We start from the raw sequence: 18,519 nt of genomic DNA on the forward strand, positions 1-18,519 counted from the left end.
CTGAGCTGAATCACCAACCCCAATCGTGTTTACTTTTAAAGGAAAGAAAATAACAGCTGGGCAGTGGTGGCACACACCTTTAATCCCAGCACTGGGAAACAGAGGCAGGTCACAGAGTAAGTTCCAGGACACCCAAGGCTACACAAAGAAATCTTGCCTTAAAAAAATGGTGTGTGTGTGTCTTGGGTTGCATTTCATTTTAAACAGCTTTTCTTTGGATCCTTAATGGAAAGGAGCGACATCAGGTTGTTCTATGCTTGTTCTTTTTTATTCCTGTGGTTCTCAGCACGAGCAGGTGCTTTTTGCTTATCTACAGAATCTCCCAAGGAGTTGCAGATTGGGTAAAATTTAAAACACTATAGCCCTATGTGCTAGCAGTCACTTCTGAAGTAGCCCCGTTTGGAAGCTAGTGGTCATTGATTTCCATACATTTCTATTTACCATTACTCATGTTCATGAAAACAGCCAAATGAGGGCTGGGCATGATGCCTTGAATCCCAGCACTTGAGAGAAGGAGGCAGGAGAATAGGGAGTTCAGAGTCATTCTTAGATACTTAGTGACTTTGAATTTAACCCTGACTACATGAGACCTTGTCTCAAAGTGGGGGAGGAGTGTGAGTGTAGGATCGTAAAGGAAGAAGTCTTTCTGATGTGAGCATAATTAAACATTCCAGGAGTTTGGGGGAACTATGCCTTAGAAGACACATGTTTTTGTTTTCTATTGCATTTAATATGCTTTGGGAAAAGTTTCCCCCAAAATAAATAGGATATAAAGCTAGTCATCTAAGTGGATGTTGAGGCCTACTGGGAAGGTATTTAGGAGGTAACATAACGAATCTGTAATGGTGTAGCAAAGGTGGTTCCTAACGAGTTGAGTATATGCTATGGAATAGTGAACAGTGAATGTCCTTCCTGTATGGTAAATAGTAAGGAGACTGGGTTTCCTCTCTTCCTCCACAAATAAACCGTCTTCTTTCTTACCTAACAGGTAGTAGAAATTTCCTTTAACTTTTGGTACCGACTAGGAGAACATTTATACAAAACCAATGATGAAGTTATTCACAGCATCTTCAAAGCATACATTCAGAGGCTGCTTCATGCCTTGGCTCGACACTGCCAGTTGGAACCAGACCATGTAAGCACCCTTGTCTACTTTAAATTCCTACCTTTTGGGTTTAATTTGAAAAATTGGGGGGGAAATGAGGTAACAGATCTAACAATCTTTTTGGTTTTTTCCACTTTAGCTTACAGTGAAGAAGTCAGTACTGGTATAATCAAAATTAGACCTCTGTGGAAAGGCTGGTCCTACTGAGCCAGCAGCAATGTTTAAAGGAATTTGCTGTAAATGATGTTATAGAAAATGATTACCTATGCTCAGAAACTTGGTGAACCGCTATACCACAATTAATAGTGATAACTTCTGCAGTAGTAATAGTTAAGATAAGTGGTAAAAATCAGTGTGGAATTCTGTACTGTTTGCTCGGGCCTTCTTGTTTTTGTGTAGTGCCAAAACCTAGACCCTGAGGATGCTAAAGCAGTGCTCACCTGAGTGCATCCCAGGCCCTTGGTGGTTTGCTTGGTTTTTTTGTTTTTCTTTGTGTTGAGACAGGGTCCTCTGTGTAGTGCTGGCTGGCCTAGAATTTACTATTTTGGTCAGGCTGGCCTCAGGCTCAAGAAATACACCTACCTCTGCCTGCCACACACTGGGGTTAAAGGCATGTGCCATCACACCTGGCTTTATCTGGTTCTTTTTTTTTTTTTTTTTTTTTGAGACAGTGTTTTGATATGTAGTTTTGAACTCCAGCCTCCTGATTGCTGAGATTACATACAGGTATGCACCACCACATCGGTTTCTACGTTCTACTTTGTTTTCAATAGTGTAGGATACACGGTTAGGTTAAAAACTAAGATTTAAAAAATGAAAAACCACGTGTAAAGATATTGAGAATCATCATTTCTCTCCATGTATGTATACAGTTTCTTTATATTATAGTCATTTAATAATTTAAAAGAAAATACATAGACATTTGCTTCGAAGAAAACATTAGATACACAACATAATTCATGGGAAAACTCTTGCACCTTCTTTGTGTAAGGCCCTGTACACACACTGTGTCTCCGTTATTTGACCTTTCTGCTTGGTTGTTGAGTGGCTGTGGTCCAGCCCCTGGAGTAAACTTAATGGCTTAGAGCAGTGAATCTGACTTGCTAGTCTCTGAACTTTTCTAAACTGAGGATCCCTAGTTGTTGGAATATCCCACACAAGCCGCTCTAGTTCAGGGCTACCCTAAGTAAGTGTGAGCACTGCTCTTTGTCGGTTCTTTGACACCATTTTCCTCGACAAATTTTTTTACACTTGAAAATTTATAGTCCTTTTGAATTTTATTCATCGTCTCATCTGAAAAGCCATTCTTTTTCTTCATTCCTCCGTTTTAGTTTCTTCTTCCTAAAGTAAGGAGGCTGAACTAGATGAGCAATTGTCAGTGGTACTAAGGGATGGATACTGGGTGTCCGTGGCCTAACGTTTTCATAGCTGCCTTTAACTGTCTCAAATATAATTGGTAATGCCTTTTTTTAGAGATTAAAAAAGGTGCATTGGGATAGGATTTAAAATCCAAAAATTTCTTTGTGAAGTTACTGTGATAATGATTGGTTTTTGTTATTTTGTTCTAAGAATTTTTTGTTTTGTTTTGTTTTTTTTTCAAGACAGGGTTTCTCTGTATAGCCCTGGCTGTCCTGGAACTCACTTTGTAGACCAGGCTGCCCTCAAACTCAGAAATCTGCCTGCCTCTGCCCCCAAGTGCTGGGATTAAAGGCGTGCGCCACCACGCCCTGCTTGTTCTAAGATTTTGAAGAAGAAGAAAGCCTCAGATATGTTTGTCCAGTGTTAAGGAGCTGACCTTCTAGCTAGGGTTGTAACTTTCACCACTTTTTTTTTTTTTTTTTTTTTTGGTTTTTCGAGACAGGGTTTCTCTGTGTAGCCCTGACTGTCCTGGAACTCACTTTGTAGACCAGGCTGGCCTCTAACTCAGAAATCCGCCTGCCTCTGCCTCCCGAGTGCTGGGATTAAAGGCGTGCACCACCACGCCCGGCTCACCACTTCTTTACAATCACTTTTCACCTCTGACTTTATTAACAACAAACAAGGTGTGAAAAATAGACATGCATAGTCACACGTAAGCTGAAGGATTTCTTCTCATGGGAACGTGGAGTATAGACTCGACTCAACACACTTGGGAAGCACTTGACCTTCTGTTATGATGGAGCATAGACTGTGGTTTCAGACTTTGTTTCATTGGCTTTTGATTCCTTAGTGACTTTCTCCTCTATGGATTCTATAAGGGGAATTGACAGCTTTGGGGAGTTTTGGACAGGTGTTATTTTCATTCTGTTGAATTTCAGGAGGGAGTTCCTGAAGAGACCGATGACTTTGGGGAGTTTCGAATGAGAGTGTCAGACCTGGTGAAGGACTTGATTTTCCTGATTGGATCTATGGAGTGTTTTGCTCAGGTAAGTTCATTTGGAGATTCTTGGGCCAGTTTTAGTGATCACATTGATCGTGTTTATTTTGCTTCTATCCTATAGCTTCTGTAAATGTTCCATCCCCCCAAGCTTGGTGGCCAAATGAGATAGTAGATTTGTAGGTGCCTAGCACATTGCCTGGCATATAGTAGCAGTGTTTGTTTAGGGTCTGATAAACCATATGTCACGGACAGATAAATTCAGCTATGATTTATTCTATTACTCTTACTGAGATGATTTATTCTATTACTCTTACTGAGAAGAGCTGTTCCATGTGTGCAGCTGATAAATATGGAAATCTTCAGGAAACTTACAGGGATTTGGACGCACTGGGAAAAATGGGCAGGTTTTCCTGCTTTGATCCTGGCAAATCTTTAGTTCTATGGTATTTCCTTGGTTCATAGTTAGATTCCTGTGTAGCTTAATTCCAGAGGTGGATATTACTAGAGTCAACAGTCCTGTGGTTTTCTGGTGATGAATAAGTGACAATTGACCTCATAAGGTTGCAGTCATTATCATCATTCCACATCACTTAATGAATGTTAGAATGACATCAGGTGTTTTTGTATTGCTGGATCATACTTTAATGAGTTCTAGTGTGACAGTTTAGATGATGTGTTGTAGTGACACCAAAGTAACGTAAGAAAAATTGGGAAGATGAAAGTTTGACACCAATTTTGTATATACAACTTGTGTATAATCTTACCCAGGAGACATTCATGAAATTACAACTTTTCATTACAAAGCATGTCTTTGGAATCCATTATGGAGATTCGTAGGAAACAGACTTAGTAGTAGGTAGATGACCTATAGTCCGATTTCAGCTCTTTTTCTCACTGGCTGTGTGTCTTTGACTTCAATTTTGATGTTTTTTGAATTTAATTACATAAGCTGTCAATGTTGCCCAGTATGTTTGTGGAACTCCAGATTTAGAAGATGTTCTTTGGCAAAAATGAAAACAAACAAGCTAGCTAAATCATTAATTGAAACTGTGAAATGATATAAATACATACATACATACTACATTGAAAGTTCTGTAATACAATATGAGTTTATTTTGCTTTCCTTTATAGTGTCTGTCTCTCTTTTTTTTTTTTTTTGACTGTAGAAATTTGCTTTGTTTTTACAGTTATTTATTTTTGATTGTAGACATTTTATTTGGCCTAATACCTAGTCATGTTCCACACACAGATATAATCTGGGAAATTAAGAACCAGAACATCAGCCGGGTGGTGGTGGTGCACACCTTTAATCCCAGTACTTGGGAGGCAGAGGCAGGCGGATTTCTGAGTTCGAGGCCAGCCTGGTCTACAGAGTGAGTTCCAGGACAGCCAGGACTATACAGAGAAACCCTGTCTCAAAAACCAAAAAAAAAAAGAACCAGATTTCTTTGAACTAACATTTTTTGTTTTGTGTTTGGAATTCTGTTTTTCTTTAATGGATCCATAACCCACCTCTTCTTCTCTAGTTGTATTCTACTCTGAAGGAAGGCAACCCACCCTGGGAGGTGACAGAAGCGGTTCTCTTTATCATGGCTGCTATAGCAAAGAGTGTGGATCCGTGAGTGTCTACTAAGTCTTTTGTTGGGAACTCTTAAATAGTAAGAGAAAGGAGATTTAAACCACATTTCTCTATGAAATATTATTGGAAAGTATCACAACTTCTATGCTGCTGTCCAGTCTTCCAGCTTCAGTCTAGTGCAGGGTAGCCTACATTGATGACGATGTATTTTAATACATTTTCTAGAGTTAAACTTTTTTTCTACTGTTTGTTTCCCCCTTTCAGTGGCTCCTTTGTGACATTGGGTATGATCAAGGGATTAGAGTGTTAAATTGTTGATATTTTCTTAAAAACAATGAGATTGGGAAAGTTATTATTAGCTTTTTAACTATATTGTTCTCTTTCTGTATTAGGGAACCTATGGGTTGTAGAGGCAGAGAGCAATAGTACCATTTCACCTAAAAGAATAGAGATTCTAAATGACAGTTGTTACTTTTGTTATTACCATTGAGAAATTGTAAATTATTTAAATTTGAGTTGTAATTGCTTAGAATGGAAAATGATGGCAGTGTTCTTAAATGGTTTGCTTGTGTCCTGAGTTTTGACACTGATGTAATAACTTTAAAGTTGCATTGGATTTTGATCAGTTACTTACACTCCACCTCTACTTAGGACCTTGTTTGGAAAGATGGTTAAGGCAAATGGGTACCTGTTAAAAGCACAGTGTTTCTTTCTTAGCTACCTTTCAGGGCCTAGTCTGTGAACTCTTAGACATGTTTCCAACCCAAGAAGAGATGATTTAGGTCTGTTTTTTTTTCTAATAGAAGTTTTGCTTCTTAATTACTTACTATAGTATTTGCACTTAAACTAGTTATCTTTTGGAGCCTTCTTGGATGGCCTGAGGGTTACCAAAATCATTATTATTGTACCCAGTAGATGTTGATTTGAAAAGGATAGGTAGACTCCTGTAACTGGCTGAGTGCCCATAGGAAGTCTAAGGCATCAGTGGGAGAATAACTACTTGTTTCTCTTCACTTCAAACCAGCGTGTGGTTACAGGGTTTTGGTTTTTGCCCATTTAAAGGCTGTAATGAACCTAGTAATAGGTAGGTGTGCTCATGCTGTAATCCTGGATCTCTTCATTCTAAACATCTTCATTTCTGGATTAAATTCTGACTGGAACATCTTCTCTGCTGTATTTTTAACCCAGTTTAGTAGAAGGATGAATGTGCTAAATTCACAAGACTGTAGAAAATGTTTGGTTAGTTTACATTTTCCCCCCCCCATTGTTCCAGAGCACCTTAGTGGCCCCTGCAGCTTGTTTTCTTGGGCTTTTTCAGTTAGTGAGACGATATACCTCAACTTTTCAAAGTATCCATTATCCAGCTATAGGAAATCTTTTGGAGGATAACAGCTAATAGAAGTGGTCTATGAGAGTTGTTGGGTTCCTTCATTCATTCATTAAAGCATTAAGCAGTATTTCTTGAGTGCCCACTATGTGCCAGGTACTGTTCTAGGTGCTGCAGATAGGGGAATAAAAGAAGTAGATTCTTTAAAAGATGACTTTCATCTTCAGCTAATAGCTGCCTTTCCAATTGCAAATGCCTTTTTGGGAGCATAGATACTTTCATTTTGTTCAGAAGGAGGAGCAATGTTCTTCTAGAATATTAATATGTATTTATTTTTTGTCTTTGTCTCCTTTTGAAGATTTGGAAAATATGCAGGGCTGGGGAATGTGCCTCAATGGTAGAGCACATTCTTAGCACCTCAAGAAAACGAGAAAGTAAACTCCTCGTCAGCACTTTCATTTGGATAGTTACTTACTTACTTAGAAGCCCTTAGGCAATACGAGGTTTCACTGCAGCCTATTACTTGGCCAGAACATTACCCTCTAGACAGTAACTGTAAGTTCTTGCTTTCTTTCTCAGGGAGAACAATCCTACACTTGTGGAGGTACTAGAGGGAGTTGTCCATCTCCCAGAGACCGTGCATACAGCTGTGCGGTACACTAGCATTGAGTTGGTGGGTGAGATGAGCGAAGTGGTGGACCGGAATCCCCAGTTCCTGGGTGAGTGTGAATTCTGCCTCTGCTGGCACCACTGAGCTGCCTCGGTGTTTTCTTTCTTTTGGACCTGTTTCCTTGCTTTCTTCTCATAAAATACGTGCATTGTAAGCAGCTTAGCTGGAAACAGCTGTGGGGTGGGACTACTTAGTACTTTTCTTAAAGCACAAACACTGGTTTAAAAATTTAAAAGCTTAAAAAGTTTAAAAGTTTTAAAGACTTGTTTCTCTAGTCTGATACATGTATGAGTTAATCAGTTAATCTGTTCTTCTGAAAGCTAATAGACTAAAAAGAAGGGAAGGGGGTCTTCTGTTATGTACGTATTTCATGTAAAAGCTAAGAGTTACTCAAAATAAATATAAATTAAAATGAAACTGGAGAGTTGGACTTAGAATTAGAGTCATTTATCTCAACAGCCCCATTTTGTAGATAAAGACTGAAATCCAAAGAAAATTTAAAAATTTAAGAGATTCATTCTGAGAATTTTATGTGTCCCAAATATGTGAATGTTTGCAAATAATCTTCTGCAAAAAGGAAACATGTTTTCTTTTTCTCAGTTTGTGCATGAAGCCTTAGGATAGATGTGCTTAGTATAAACTACTTTGCAAGTAGAGCATTCCATTCCATAATGTTCTCGAGATTACTGTGTGTGTGTGGGGGGGGGGGGGGTGCGTGCGTGCGTGCATGCATGATGTGAATGTGTGTGTGTCAAGTCGAGGAGCTAGAGTTGAGAATTTTGTGTGTCCTCTTGTCACTCTGCACTTCCCTTTGAGATAGGTTGCCCGCTGAACTTGCATTAGGTAGTGAGGTAGTGAGTAGACAGTGAGTTCAGTCGCCTATGGCCACCCAGCCCTGGGTCTCAGGTGTGCAGTGCTGTGTCTGGCGTTCCTGTAGGTCCTGGGGATCTGAACTTTGATCTCTGGGCTTGACAGCAAGCACTTTACCCAGTCTCCTCCCAGCCACCAAATTGCTGTTTTCTAATTCTTACATTTCTACAATTTTTGTATCTGTTTCAATATTAGATTTCTTTTTGAACCATTTTTCTACCAAGAAGCAAATGTGAGGTCATTGTTTGTCATATCCAACAAGCAGCAAAATTCAATACCTACTTGCAGATATCACTGAGATTTGTAAATCAGCAGTAAATAAATGCTGTGTTAATATTTATTGAAAAATAATCAAAACTGCTGATGTTCCATTTAATAGCCAAAGCCTACAATACTGAAATTTTGGGGGGCTATTGTTTCAGATTCTCTGTCTTCTGAGTGTCTTTTAACTAAACAGGCCTGGGGCTTTTAATGAAGAAGATAGACTATACTAGACTATGTTACAAATTAATTTACTTTATAGTACTGAGGATCAGTTCCAGGCCCACATATATGCTAACTAAGCATCTACCCCTGAGCTATAACTCTCCGTCTAAGATAACCACTGTCTTGATTCCTTTGGGCTTTTGGGTCATTTTTGTTCTCTTGTTTTTTTGTTTTTTTATATTTCACATGAAAATGATCTTACACTCTTATAACATGTTTAATATTTGTTTTCTTATTTTCTTCAGTTTTTTTAGACAGGTTTTCTCTGAGTAGCCCTGGCTATCCTAGAACTCATTCTATAGAGCAGGTTGGCTTTGAACTCAGAGATTCCTTTGCTTGTGCCACTGGAATGCTGGGATTAAAGGCATATAACACTACCACCTGACACTTTCTGTTTTGGTTTGTTTTAATATTTGTTTTCTTAAAATACGATTTTGTAAAGAAAGGTAATAAGAAGAGTAGAATTAACTCTAGAAGTAAACATTTGCAGACAACTTGTTGAAACAGTTACTTTTGGTAAAATAAGGAATAGTTATAAATTCGTTCATTTAGAAGTAATACAGATAGGATTTGAGAAATGGTGTAGTAGATAAAGTTTGCCCTGCAAACTTGAAGGTCTGACAGATGAGGTGGCTAACAGAAATTCCAGTATTAGGGAGGCAGAGACAGTATCTCCAGGACAGGTTGGCTAGTAAACCAATCAGCAAACTTGGTGTTCAGTTAGGATCTGTCTCAATAATAAAATGGAGCATGATAGAGGAAGACACCCAGTCTCAGCTGTGGGGCTACACATACATGTGCACAACATCTGAACATATACATATATATGTATACATACACATAAATAACAAAAAAATTGCTTAAGTGTTAAAGATGTATTTACATGTTGTTTTAAATTATGTGTAACTGTGGATATGCACAGCATTAGGAGTGCAGGTGCCTGCAGAACCTGAGGCATCAGATTATTCTGGTCTGCTGTTGTAGGCAACTGTAAGCACTTAGTGTAGGTGCTGGAAACTGAGATCAGGTTTTCCAGAACAGTGCACACTCTTTAATGGCCAGCCCTTCAGCTCATAGTCAATGGTTTTCAAACTCTGTCTGTAGAGTCAGAAGGAACAGATGGTTACAGTGAAGACAAAAATTGAAAGATGAAATAAATGGAACTTAGGGCCTCCTGACACTACGTCAGTAAGATCAGCTCCAAACTTGTGGGTTTTGGTTTTTGTTGTTTTAAATTTTATATCCCGTGCATTGGTGTTTTGCCTGCATGTGTGTATGTGTGAGGCTGTCTGATCTCTGGGAACTGGAGCTACAGACAGCAGTGAGCTGCCATGTGTAGATGCTAGGAATTGAACCTGGGTTTTCTGGAAGGACAGCCAGTTCTCTTAACCACTGAGCCATCTCCAGCCCCCTGTTGGTTCTTTTGAGACAAGGTTTTACTATGTAGCCTTGGTTGGTATGGACCTTATTACATACACGAGGCTGGCTTCACATTCAGAGGTCAACCTGCCTCTGCCTTGCAAGAGCTTGGATTAAAGGCATGTGTCACCTACCACATCTGGTGAATTTTATATTTTTTTATATATTTTATTTTATAAGTTACTTATAAAAAACAAGTAAACCTTTATTGCAGCAAAGTATATACTTTTCTGGAGTATATATACTTACAACATGTAATTTTCATATATATATATATGTGTGTGTATATATATATATAAAATATGCATTTTGCTTTATTTCTTAGACCCTGTATTGGGCTATTTGATGAAAGGCCTGTGTGAAAAGCCTCTGGCTTCTGCTGCAGCCAAAGCCATTCATAACATTTGTTCTGTTTGTCGCGATCATATGGCTCAGCACTTTAATGGACTCCTAGAAATTGCCCACTCCCTTGATTCTTTCATGTTGTCTCCCGAAGCTGCTGTGGGTTTGCTAAAAGGTTAGTAACAGTCTCTAACCATTACTTGGGGTTATCAGCTGTAATGTACTTAGTGATTGTGAAGGGGGGAATGTTCATACATTCTTTTCTTAGCAAAACTTAAGCCTATCAAGTTATATCATTGCTTGAATGCCATATGTTTTGTACAGCATAGTTATAGATTTGGGGTAGAGGCAACACAGTCATATTAAACATACTCATATTTGCTGCTAAGAAATGAATTTTGAGTTATATCAATGTAAAAATCAGTCTGAATTCTAAATATGTACAAGAAACGTTATAGTTTTTAAAACAGTTGCTAATCTTTTAAAAAGAATTCTGTTAATCTGTGTAATGTAGATCAATTTTATTACTTCAGTCCAGTCTTTATGCTCTTCATTTGAGTCATTTTTGGTTTTCAGGAACAGCTCTTGTCCTAGCAAGACTACCTTTGGATAAGATCACAGAATGTCTAAGTGAGTTATGTTCTGTTCAGGTTATGGCATTGAAAAAGGTGAGCCCAAATGAGTAAGGAATGAAACAAATATATACATAAATGTTAGTTATATGTTTAAAAGGCAAGAGGATGAACTGAAATGTATTAAAGTTAGTAATTCTGAGTATTTGCATAGTAGGAAACAGGCAGGTGAATGTTTGCTTGCAGCAGGAAATAGTCTGGGAAAAGCATTATTAGATAATTTGGCAGGCCTTTGAACATTGAACTCTTTTGTATGAAGCCAGAAGGTATAGGTCAGTCACTTGATATGACCTCTTGATGAAAATGAAAAAGCATAGCAAACACTGGGTTGCAAAGGCTGCTGTTAGCATAGCATTTCTTTTTCCTGCGTATGCATACAGTTTAAAATAATAAGGGCAGACATTACCCTCTGTAGTTGAGAGACTGATTCAGCAGTTAGAGACCAGCTAGGCTACATATTGAATTCTAGGTAGCCAGAACTAAATAGTGAAACACTCTTAAAACACAGAAACAAAACCAATGTAACAGTAATAATAGTACAGTAAACATATCAGTCATTTTAGATACTTCACAAATATAGAAGTAAATGTTGCATACTGATTTTTGAGTAACTATGAAGTTGCTATGTGTTAAACGTTTTTCAAATCTGTTACAGTGCTATAAAATGACTTTTTAACACGTAGTCCCTTGTTGACCAAAGCATTGTTTATGTGGCAGGTGACTAGTTGAAAATCAGCAGAGATTCTATGTTGGTGATAACCATTTAGAAGGTCCAGTGTGAAAAGACCATGTAGGTTAGCAAGTAAAACCATACCCTAGAAGCCAAGAGTACTGGCACACACCTGAAATCTCCCCAACTCTGGAGAAAGATGAGGCAAGAGGGTCATGAGTTCAAGGGCAGCCTCAGCTGCACAGTGAGGCTTTGTCCCAAGAAAACAATCTGTACTCTACCCATTTTCTTAAAGAACACTTAAGCTTTCAGCTCTTCTCCAGTTGCAGTTCTAGTGCAGCAATAGTAGACATACAAATAGAAGTTTCAGAATTTGCCATAATGATAAATATTGCTAGCAATATTTAAGAAATTTTAGGAGAATGAGAGACAGTTTGCTTAAAACATGCTTTAAAGCAGTAATAATCTTAACACTTTATATTATATGAAGCTAAATAAAAGTTGGGAATAGTGACACATTCCTATAATTCCAGTAGTCAAGTACTGAGACAGAAAGATTGTTAGGAGATAGAAGCTAGCCTGGGCTATACTTTATCTAAAAATCAAAGGGCCTGGGGAGATGGTAGAAGGAGAAAACTAATTTTCATAGATTGCCCTGTGACTGCCACATGCATCCCACGGCACTTACATGCCTCCCCAACCCCTAACTAAATAAATGCTTTGGGGATTTTTGGTTGTTTTTAAATCTGCACATAAGGTCTGGAAAGATAGGTCAGAGGTTAAACACACTGGCTGTTCTTGTAGAAGACCTGAGTTCAGGTTTCAGTACCCTATTCTGGCCTCCTTGGGCACCAGGCTCACACACGGTATACTTAAATACACACAGGCCAAACACTTCTCAAAAATATTTTAAAGCTATATATAAATGTTACATATATTAATATAAAGGAATAATGTACAATTTGTATTATAGACATACCTACCCCCCTTTTTTTGTATGTGACAGGGTTTCTCTGTATAGTCCTTGCTGTTCCAAAACTCATTCTGTAGACTAGGCTGGTCTTGAACTCACAGAGATCTTTCTGCCTCTGCCTTCTGAGTATTGGGACTAAAGGAGTGTGCCACCACTGCTATAGATATTAAACTTTTTATTTTTAAGATTTATTTATTTTATGTATATGAGTACACTGTAGCTTTACAGATGGTTGTGAGCTACCATGTGGTTGCTGGGAATTGAACTCTGGAAGAGCAATCAGTGCTCTTATCTGCTGAGCCATCTCTCCTGCCCTATAGACATTATTTTAATTAAATGAAAAAAAATCAAAACATCATTTTATCTTCCAGAGTGATAAGATGGGTAAATACATTGATATACAGTCTAATCCAGGGTACAACAAGGAGGAAAGTAATTTTCAAATAAAAAAATTGTATAGCATTTGAATAATTTTTTGGATCCTCTTAAAGAAATAAGCAGTTGAGTCAAATGTTGTTCTATAAGACTGTCTTCTGTTCCATCTTCACTGAAGATCTGTGTGTGTTAACGTCTGTCTCTGCAGCTGTTGTCTCAGGAGCCCAGCAATGGCATTTCTTCAGATCCCACGGTCTTCTTAGATCGCCTGGCAGTAATATTTAGGTAAGAAAGGAATGTCTGGACTCCTTTTTAGAGTTCAAATAAAAGCACAAGTGAAACACCAAAACAAGCAAGCTGACAGTGGTTGTACATGTCTGTCATCCCAGGTCCTGGGTGACGGAGGCTCTGAGGTGATACTGCCATTTCTCTCTGCTGGTACAGAGACAATCCTTTTGAAATCATTAGTCTATATTATATGGGTCCAGAAATTAATGAAGTCTCTTCAGTGTTGGGTGAAATAAATCCTTTGAATTCAAGAGGAGCCGTGATTAAAAAGACATTTGAGTAATGGTAACCAAAACTTTGCTGAATTGCATAGTTTATAAATTGGTGAGACTTGTAGGTAATTGGAATATCCAAGTCATGGCTGCATAGAAGCCAGTGTTGGGCATTGTAATGCTTACTAGCTGTTACCGTCAAGTCTCGCTGGGACTTGATGCAACGCTTTCTTCCCTTCCTTCCATAGCTAGGAGCCTCTTGTGAGCCAGGGTCTGCTAACACTGGCTTTGGTTGTTTGTTGTTTGCTTTTGTGTTTTTTAAGACAGGGTTTCTCTGTGTAGCCCTAACTGTCCTGGAACAAGCTCTGTAGACCAGGCTGTCCTCGAATTCCCAGAGATCCACTTGTCTTTGCCTTCTGAGTGCCTGGCATAACAATAGCTTTTATTTTTGTGATAAATAAAAGATCATCTACAGTGATATAAACAAAATTATAATGTTACTATTAAAGTTCTTAAAATTTCTTAAAAGAGTAGCATGGAGTTGGTTGTTAATCATGCCATTTCCCTTGGCTTTTCCTCAAATTAGTGGGCTGTACAATTAGACAGAGAAGTTGGAATTTTTTTCTGTGGATCATAATTTGTATCATAGGTTCAGTCTAGAACAATGGCAAACCTCTTGGTAAGCTATAGTTCTTAGAGCCTTTTAGCTTTTCCTTTTTTGAGACAGTGTCTTACAATGTAGCTTTGACTGGTTTGGAACTCAGTATGTAGACCAAGCTGACCTCAAACTTATAGAAATCTGCCTATGTCCACCTCCCAGGTGCTGAGATTAAAGGTGTGCACCACCGCACCTGGCTCAGCTTTTTTTAATGTTCAGGGACGGTTCAGACAGTTTCTATATATCGTTACTAATTTGGACAAACAATGCAGTTAGGTTTAAAAGAGAAATAATAGAAAAGTAGTAGTACCTGTCCTGCTGCCCACATAGCCAGAGTTGCATGGAGTTTGCTTGTTCTAGTGGACGTGAACAAGGGGCAGTTGAATATTTGTGTGTTTGTGGGATGGCTTCAATTATATTTGTATTTGCTTGAATAGGCTAGAAGAAACGGTTGATGTAAGTAAATGACTCTACCACCTGATTTTATGAGCAGAAAGCATGGTCTGGGTTCTTAGTTAATTTTTTCTTTCACTGTTTGGGGCTTTTGTCTTTTGCCAGACACACCAATCCTATTGTAGAAAATGGACAGACTCATCCATGCCAAAAAGTCATCCAGGAAGTAAGTACTGATGGGCATTCTCTTCTTTTTCTTTTAGGGCCTTAAGGACCTCAGTTGAAGAGACACTGTGTTATTTGTTAATAAGGAGATTTAAACTATCGTTATGGCTTGATTTTAGGTTTAGACTTGATAATAAAATCGGTTTGGAAATGCACTGAAAGGCAAAAAAAGTAGAAATTCTAAAAGTAACTTAATTGCTGGGGAGCTTAATCAGCCCTAGCACAACCTTTTTGTCAGTGCTGATGACATTAGCTCCCTCTACGTAAGATTCCCCTTAGACTGTATTCACTCAGGATAATGTGAGTGAGGATCAAGAGGCATGGGATTTTTGCTTGTTAGATTGCTTGCTTGTTTTGTAAATTGTGTGTATGTACAGAGGCCAGAGGACAACCCACAGGAGTTGATTCTTCCCTTGCGCTGTGTGTGTCTCAGAGATTTAACATAGGTGTAAGTTTCGGTGGCGAGTGCCTTTACTATTGTGCAGTCTTTACAGCCAGAGTGATGGTTTTTAGAAGTTACATAAATACTAGATCGCCTTAGTTGTTCACTGTAGCAGATACTGCTATTTATAACCCTGTACTTTTGTTTGTCTTCCACTTCCCTGATGCTGCCTTTAAATATTATTTTCCTCTGTAATTCATTTTTATCCTCACTAAGGAAGCTTGAAATTTAGGAAAATGTGTATTTTATTTTTATAAAGTTAAGAGTTGGGTGTCTTGTTCTAAGTAGTCGGTGTGTTTCAAGAAGCAATTTCATGTTATTAATGGGCAATATATGAACCTGTTTATATATATTTACATTCTGGCTGAATCAGGCCATGTGTACTAGTGTAAAGAAAATCTTATTTATATCAGCCTGGTGCAATAATGTATGCTGTAATCCCAGTAACTCAGGAGGCTGATACAGGAGGATCACAGGTTTGAGGTCAGCCAGGGCCACATAGTGAGCTGAAGGCCAGTCTGGGCCATGGTGTAAGACTATCTCTAATAACAAGAATAATTATTATTGCTGCTGTTGTTATTATTAATTGTTTAAGCCAAATCAGATGTTACCAATTTAGGATGATTTTCTCAGCTATTAGCTGATGTGCTTTCTTCCCCATCCTCTAACTTTTGGTTTAGATATGGCCAGTTTTGTCTGAGACTCTAAATAAGCACCGAGCTGACAATCGAATTGTAGAGCGTTGTTGTAGATGCCTGCGCTTTGCGGTTCGTTGTGTAGGCAAAGGATCTGCAGCTCTGCTACAGCCACTAGTTACACAGGTAAGTTCTCCATGAGAGGGGCAGAACTAGTCCTTCAGGCCAAAAACTTTGCTGGTGAAATGAAGTCTTTTTGATAGACTAGAAAGGAAAATATATTTTAAATAAATAAATAAATACCTAAAGTGTGTTAAGTGTTATATATAGAGAAACAGCCTGTATAGAAGTAGTGTGAATAGACTAGCTAAAATCATGTGAAGAGAACCACATATGCTCAGCCTCCGTGGGCCAGTGGTAAATGTTTTCATATTAATATCTTTGGGAAAAATAAAACAAGTCAAACTTTGCTGTTTCTTGGCCTAAAGACCCTTATATTCTTTCTTAACCATATTTTACTGTTCACACAAGTCTCTTTTATTTGTCAAAAATAATTTTGATTCTCTTTTTTTTCCCCAAGTGTGTAGTAGACATGCATGTGTGTAGTGGGAGTGCTGTCTAGAGTTAACAAAGAGTGCCTTCCTCAATTGATCTCTACTTTTATTATTGAGTTGGGGTTTCTCCTTTATCCTAGCTGGCTATTCTAGCTAGCTTGCTTCAGGGGTGCCCTGTCTCTGCCTCCCAAGTGTTGGAAATACTGGTGGCTGCCATACCTGCCCAACTTTTACATGGATTCTAGGGTTCTGAACTCTGCTCCTAACGATTGTACTTTATCCATGAATAATCTCCCCAGTCACACTTGATTCTTTTAAGATTGGCAAGTAATTGTGATGGTATGATTTACTGAATAGTAATATTTAGACCTGTATGAGACACTTAACCTTAGATCATTAAGTAGCTTGTGTTGATGTTAACCCATCAGTGTTAGAATAGTACATTTAAACTTTATGGTTGTTGGGTGGGCATTTTGTGCTGTACTACTGTCAAATTAGGGTTAGAAGATTGACTAATCCAGAAAGACCTACACTTATACAAAAGAAAACAGGGCTGGGCATGGTGGCATATAACTTTAATCCTAGATAGTAAGACTGTTTTGGAAATACTACTCTATGTCCTAAATTGCTTGTAGTTGAAGTATTTGACACTTCTTTGTCTTTGGAAGGAAACCGGTCAAAGGCATGAAAGAAGTCTTTTTTTTTTTTTTAAAGATTTATTTATTTATTATATGTAAGTTCACTGTAGCTGTCTTCAGACACTCCAGAAGAGGGAGTCAGATCTCATTACGGATGGTTGTGAGCCACCATGTGGTTGCTGGGATTTGAACTCCGGACCTTCGGAAGAGCAGTCGGGTGCTCTTACCCACTGAGCCATCTCACCAGCCCGAAAGAAGTCTTTAAAGAGAAAACTTGAAAGTTAAGAAATAGATCCTTGTGTTTCACAATGTGTTCCAACAAAATGTACTACTTTGCCTTTAAGAGAAAAGCCCTATCTGAATTTCTTCTTGGAGACTGATTCTTGTACTTCAGATATTTTGTGAAGGGTGAGGCATGAAGTTGATTGGGTGATTTCTTGTTGCAGATGGTGAATGTGTACCATGTACATCAGCATTCCTGTTTCCTCTACCTTGGCAGTATCCTTGTGGATGAGTACGGCATGGAAGAAGGCTGTCGGCAGGGGTTATTAGACATGCTCCAGGTGTGTTGTCCTTGGAGAGAACAGGCCAGGCCTTGAGGACATGGATGCCTTTGTTGTGTCTTCTTTATTCCTGTCACAAGCACAGCATGTTGATTTTCTAATATCAGGGAGATAGACACTTGGTGATTGTTTCTCTTCTTTCTATTTATTTATTTTAGACAGGGTCTCACTGTCTGCCTGGAACTACTCTGTAGACCAGATTGGTCTTAAATCCAGAGATCTTCTTGCCTCTACCTTCTAAGTATTAGGATTACAAGCCTTCACCACTGTGTCTGGCCTTTTCATTTCTTCCTACATTTGCTGGGTTGTGGGGCAAACATACCACCTCAGAGTGTGGAAGTCAGAAGACAACTTGTAGGATTTGGTTCTCTCCTTCCATCACGTAGGTCAGAAGATCAAACTCAGATATCGGGTTTGGTGACTAGACTACATCTAGTGCATATGTACAGCATCTTTACTAATGCTGGGCTTAAGAGATGGCCCAGAGGGTAAGAGCACTTGCTGTTCTTTCAGAGGACCTGAGTTTGGTTGCCAACATCCACATGGCTTACAGCCATCTATAGATCTGACCTCCAAAGACATGGAGGGTGTACATACAGAACATGCAGACAAAACACTCAATACACATAAATGCTTTGGAAGGAAAAAACTTTAAGTTTTCATTTCTTTGCCAAGTATGGTGTCTCATTTTGTGAGGCATTTTGTGAGTTGGAAGCCAGTCTGAGCTACATAACAAAATATTTTCTCAAAGGCACAGGGACTTGAATTTCAATTCTCAGGTCCCAAGTAATAAAAGCAGTAGCATACATTTGTATTTCCTGCCAGACACATTAGTGCAGACATCTGTGATCTCATGCAGTGGTCCTGTGGGAATTGAAGATCTCAGAACAGGATGGTTTGTGCAAGCAGAAAAAGAGACTCCATCACAGACAAGGTGGAAAGTGAGGATGCACACCTAACTTAGGTCGCCATCTGACTAGCACCTTCACATCCATACAGACAAGCTTTGAGAAAGTCTATGAAGTACTCAAACATGACAGACAGCTCATGGCTGTAATCTCTTTAAGGAAGCTGAAGCAAGAGGATTACTGTGACTTTTTGAGA

General features: G+C 38.7%; 1 protein-coding gene across 1 annotated transcript in view; it reads left to right on the forward strand.

Annotated features, from left to right (window-relative positions):
• Positions 1 to 18,519, forward strand: part of Tnpo3 (transportin 3) — a 74,107-nt gene that overhangs the window by 39,373 nt on the left and 16,215 nt on the right. Inside the window, exons 8-17 of the mRNA XM_021164057.3 lie at positions 989 to 1,135; positions 3,403 to 3,510; positions 4,991 to 5,082; positions 6,950 to 7,089; positions 10,141 to 10,332; positions 10,734 to 10,825; positions 13,016 to 13,092; positions 14,524 to 14,584; positions 15,706 to 15,846; positions 17,299 to 17,415. Of these exons, the coding sequence (XP_021019716.1) occupies positions 989 to 1,135; positions 3,403 to 3,510; positions 4,991 to 5,082; positions 6,950 to 7,089; positions 10,141 to 10,332; positions 10,734 to 10,825; positions 13,016 to 13,092; positions 14,524 to 14,584; positions 15,706 to 15,846; positions 17,299 to 17,415 (1,167 nt within the window). The remainder of the gene's footprint in view (positions 1 to 988; positions 1,136 to 3,402; positions 3,511 to 4,990; positions 5,083 to 6,949; positions 7,090 to 10,140; positions 10,333 to 10,733; positions 10,826 to 13,015; positions 13,093 to 14,523; positions 14,585 to 15,705; positions 15,847 to 17,298; positions 17,416 to 18,519) is intronic.

This window comes from Mus caroli, unplaced genomic scaffold (genome assembly GCF_978045245.1).
Source record: "Mus caroli unplaced genomic scaffold, Mus_caroli_1 scaffold_7, whole genome shotgun sequence".
Classification (NCBI taxonomy): Eukaryota; Metazoa; Chordata; class Mammalia; order Rodentia; family Muridae; genus Mus; species Mus caroli.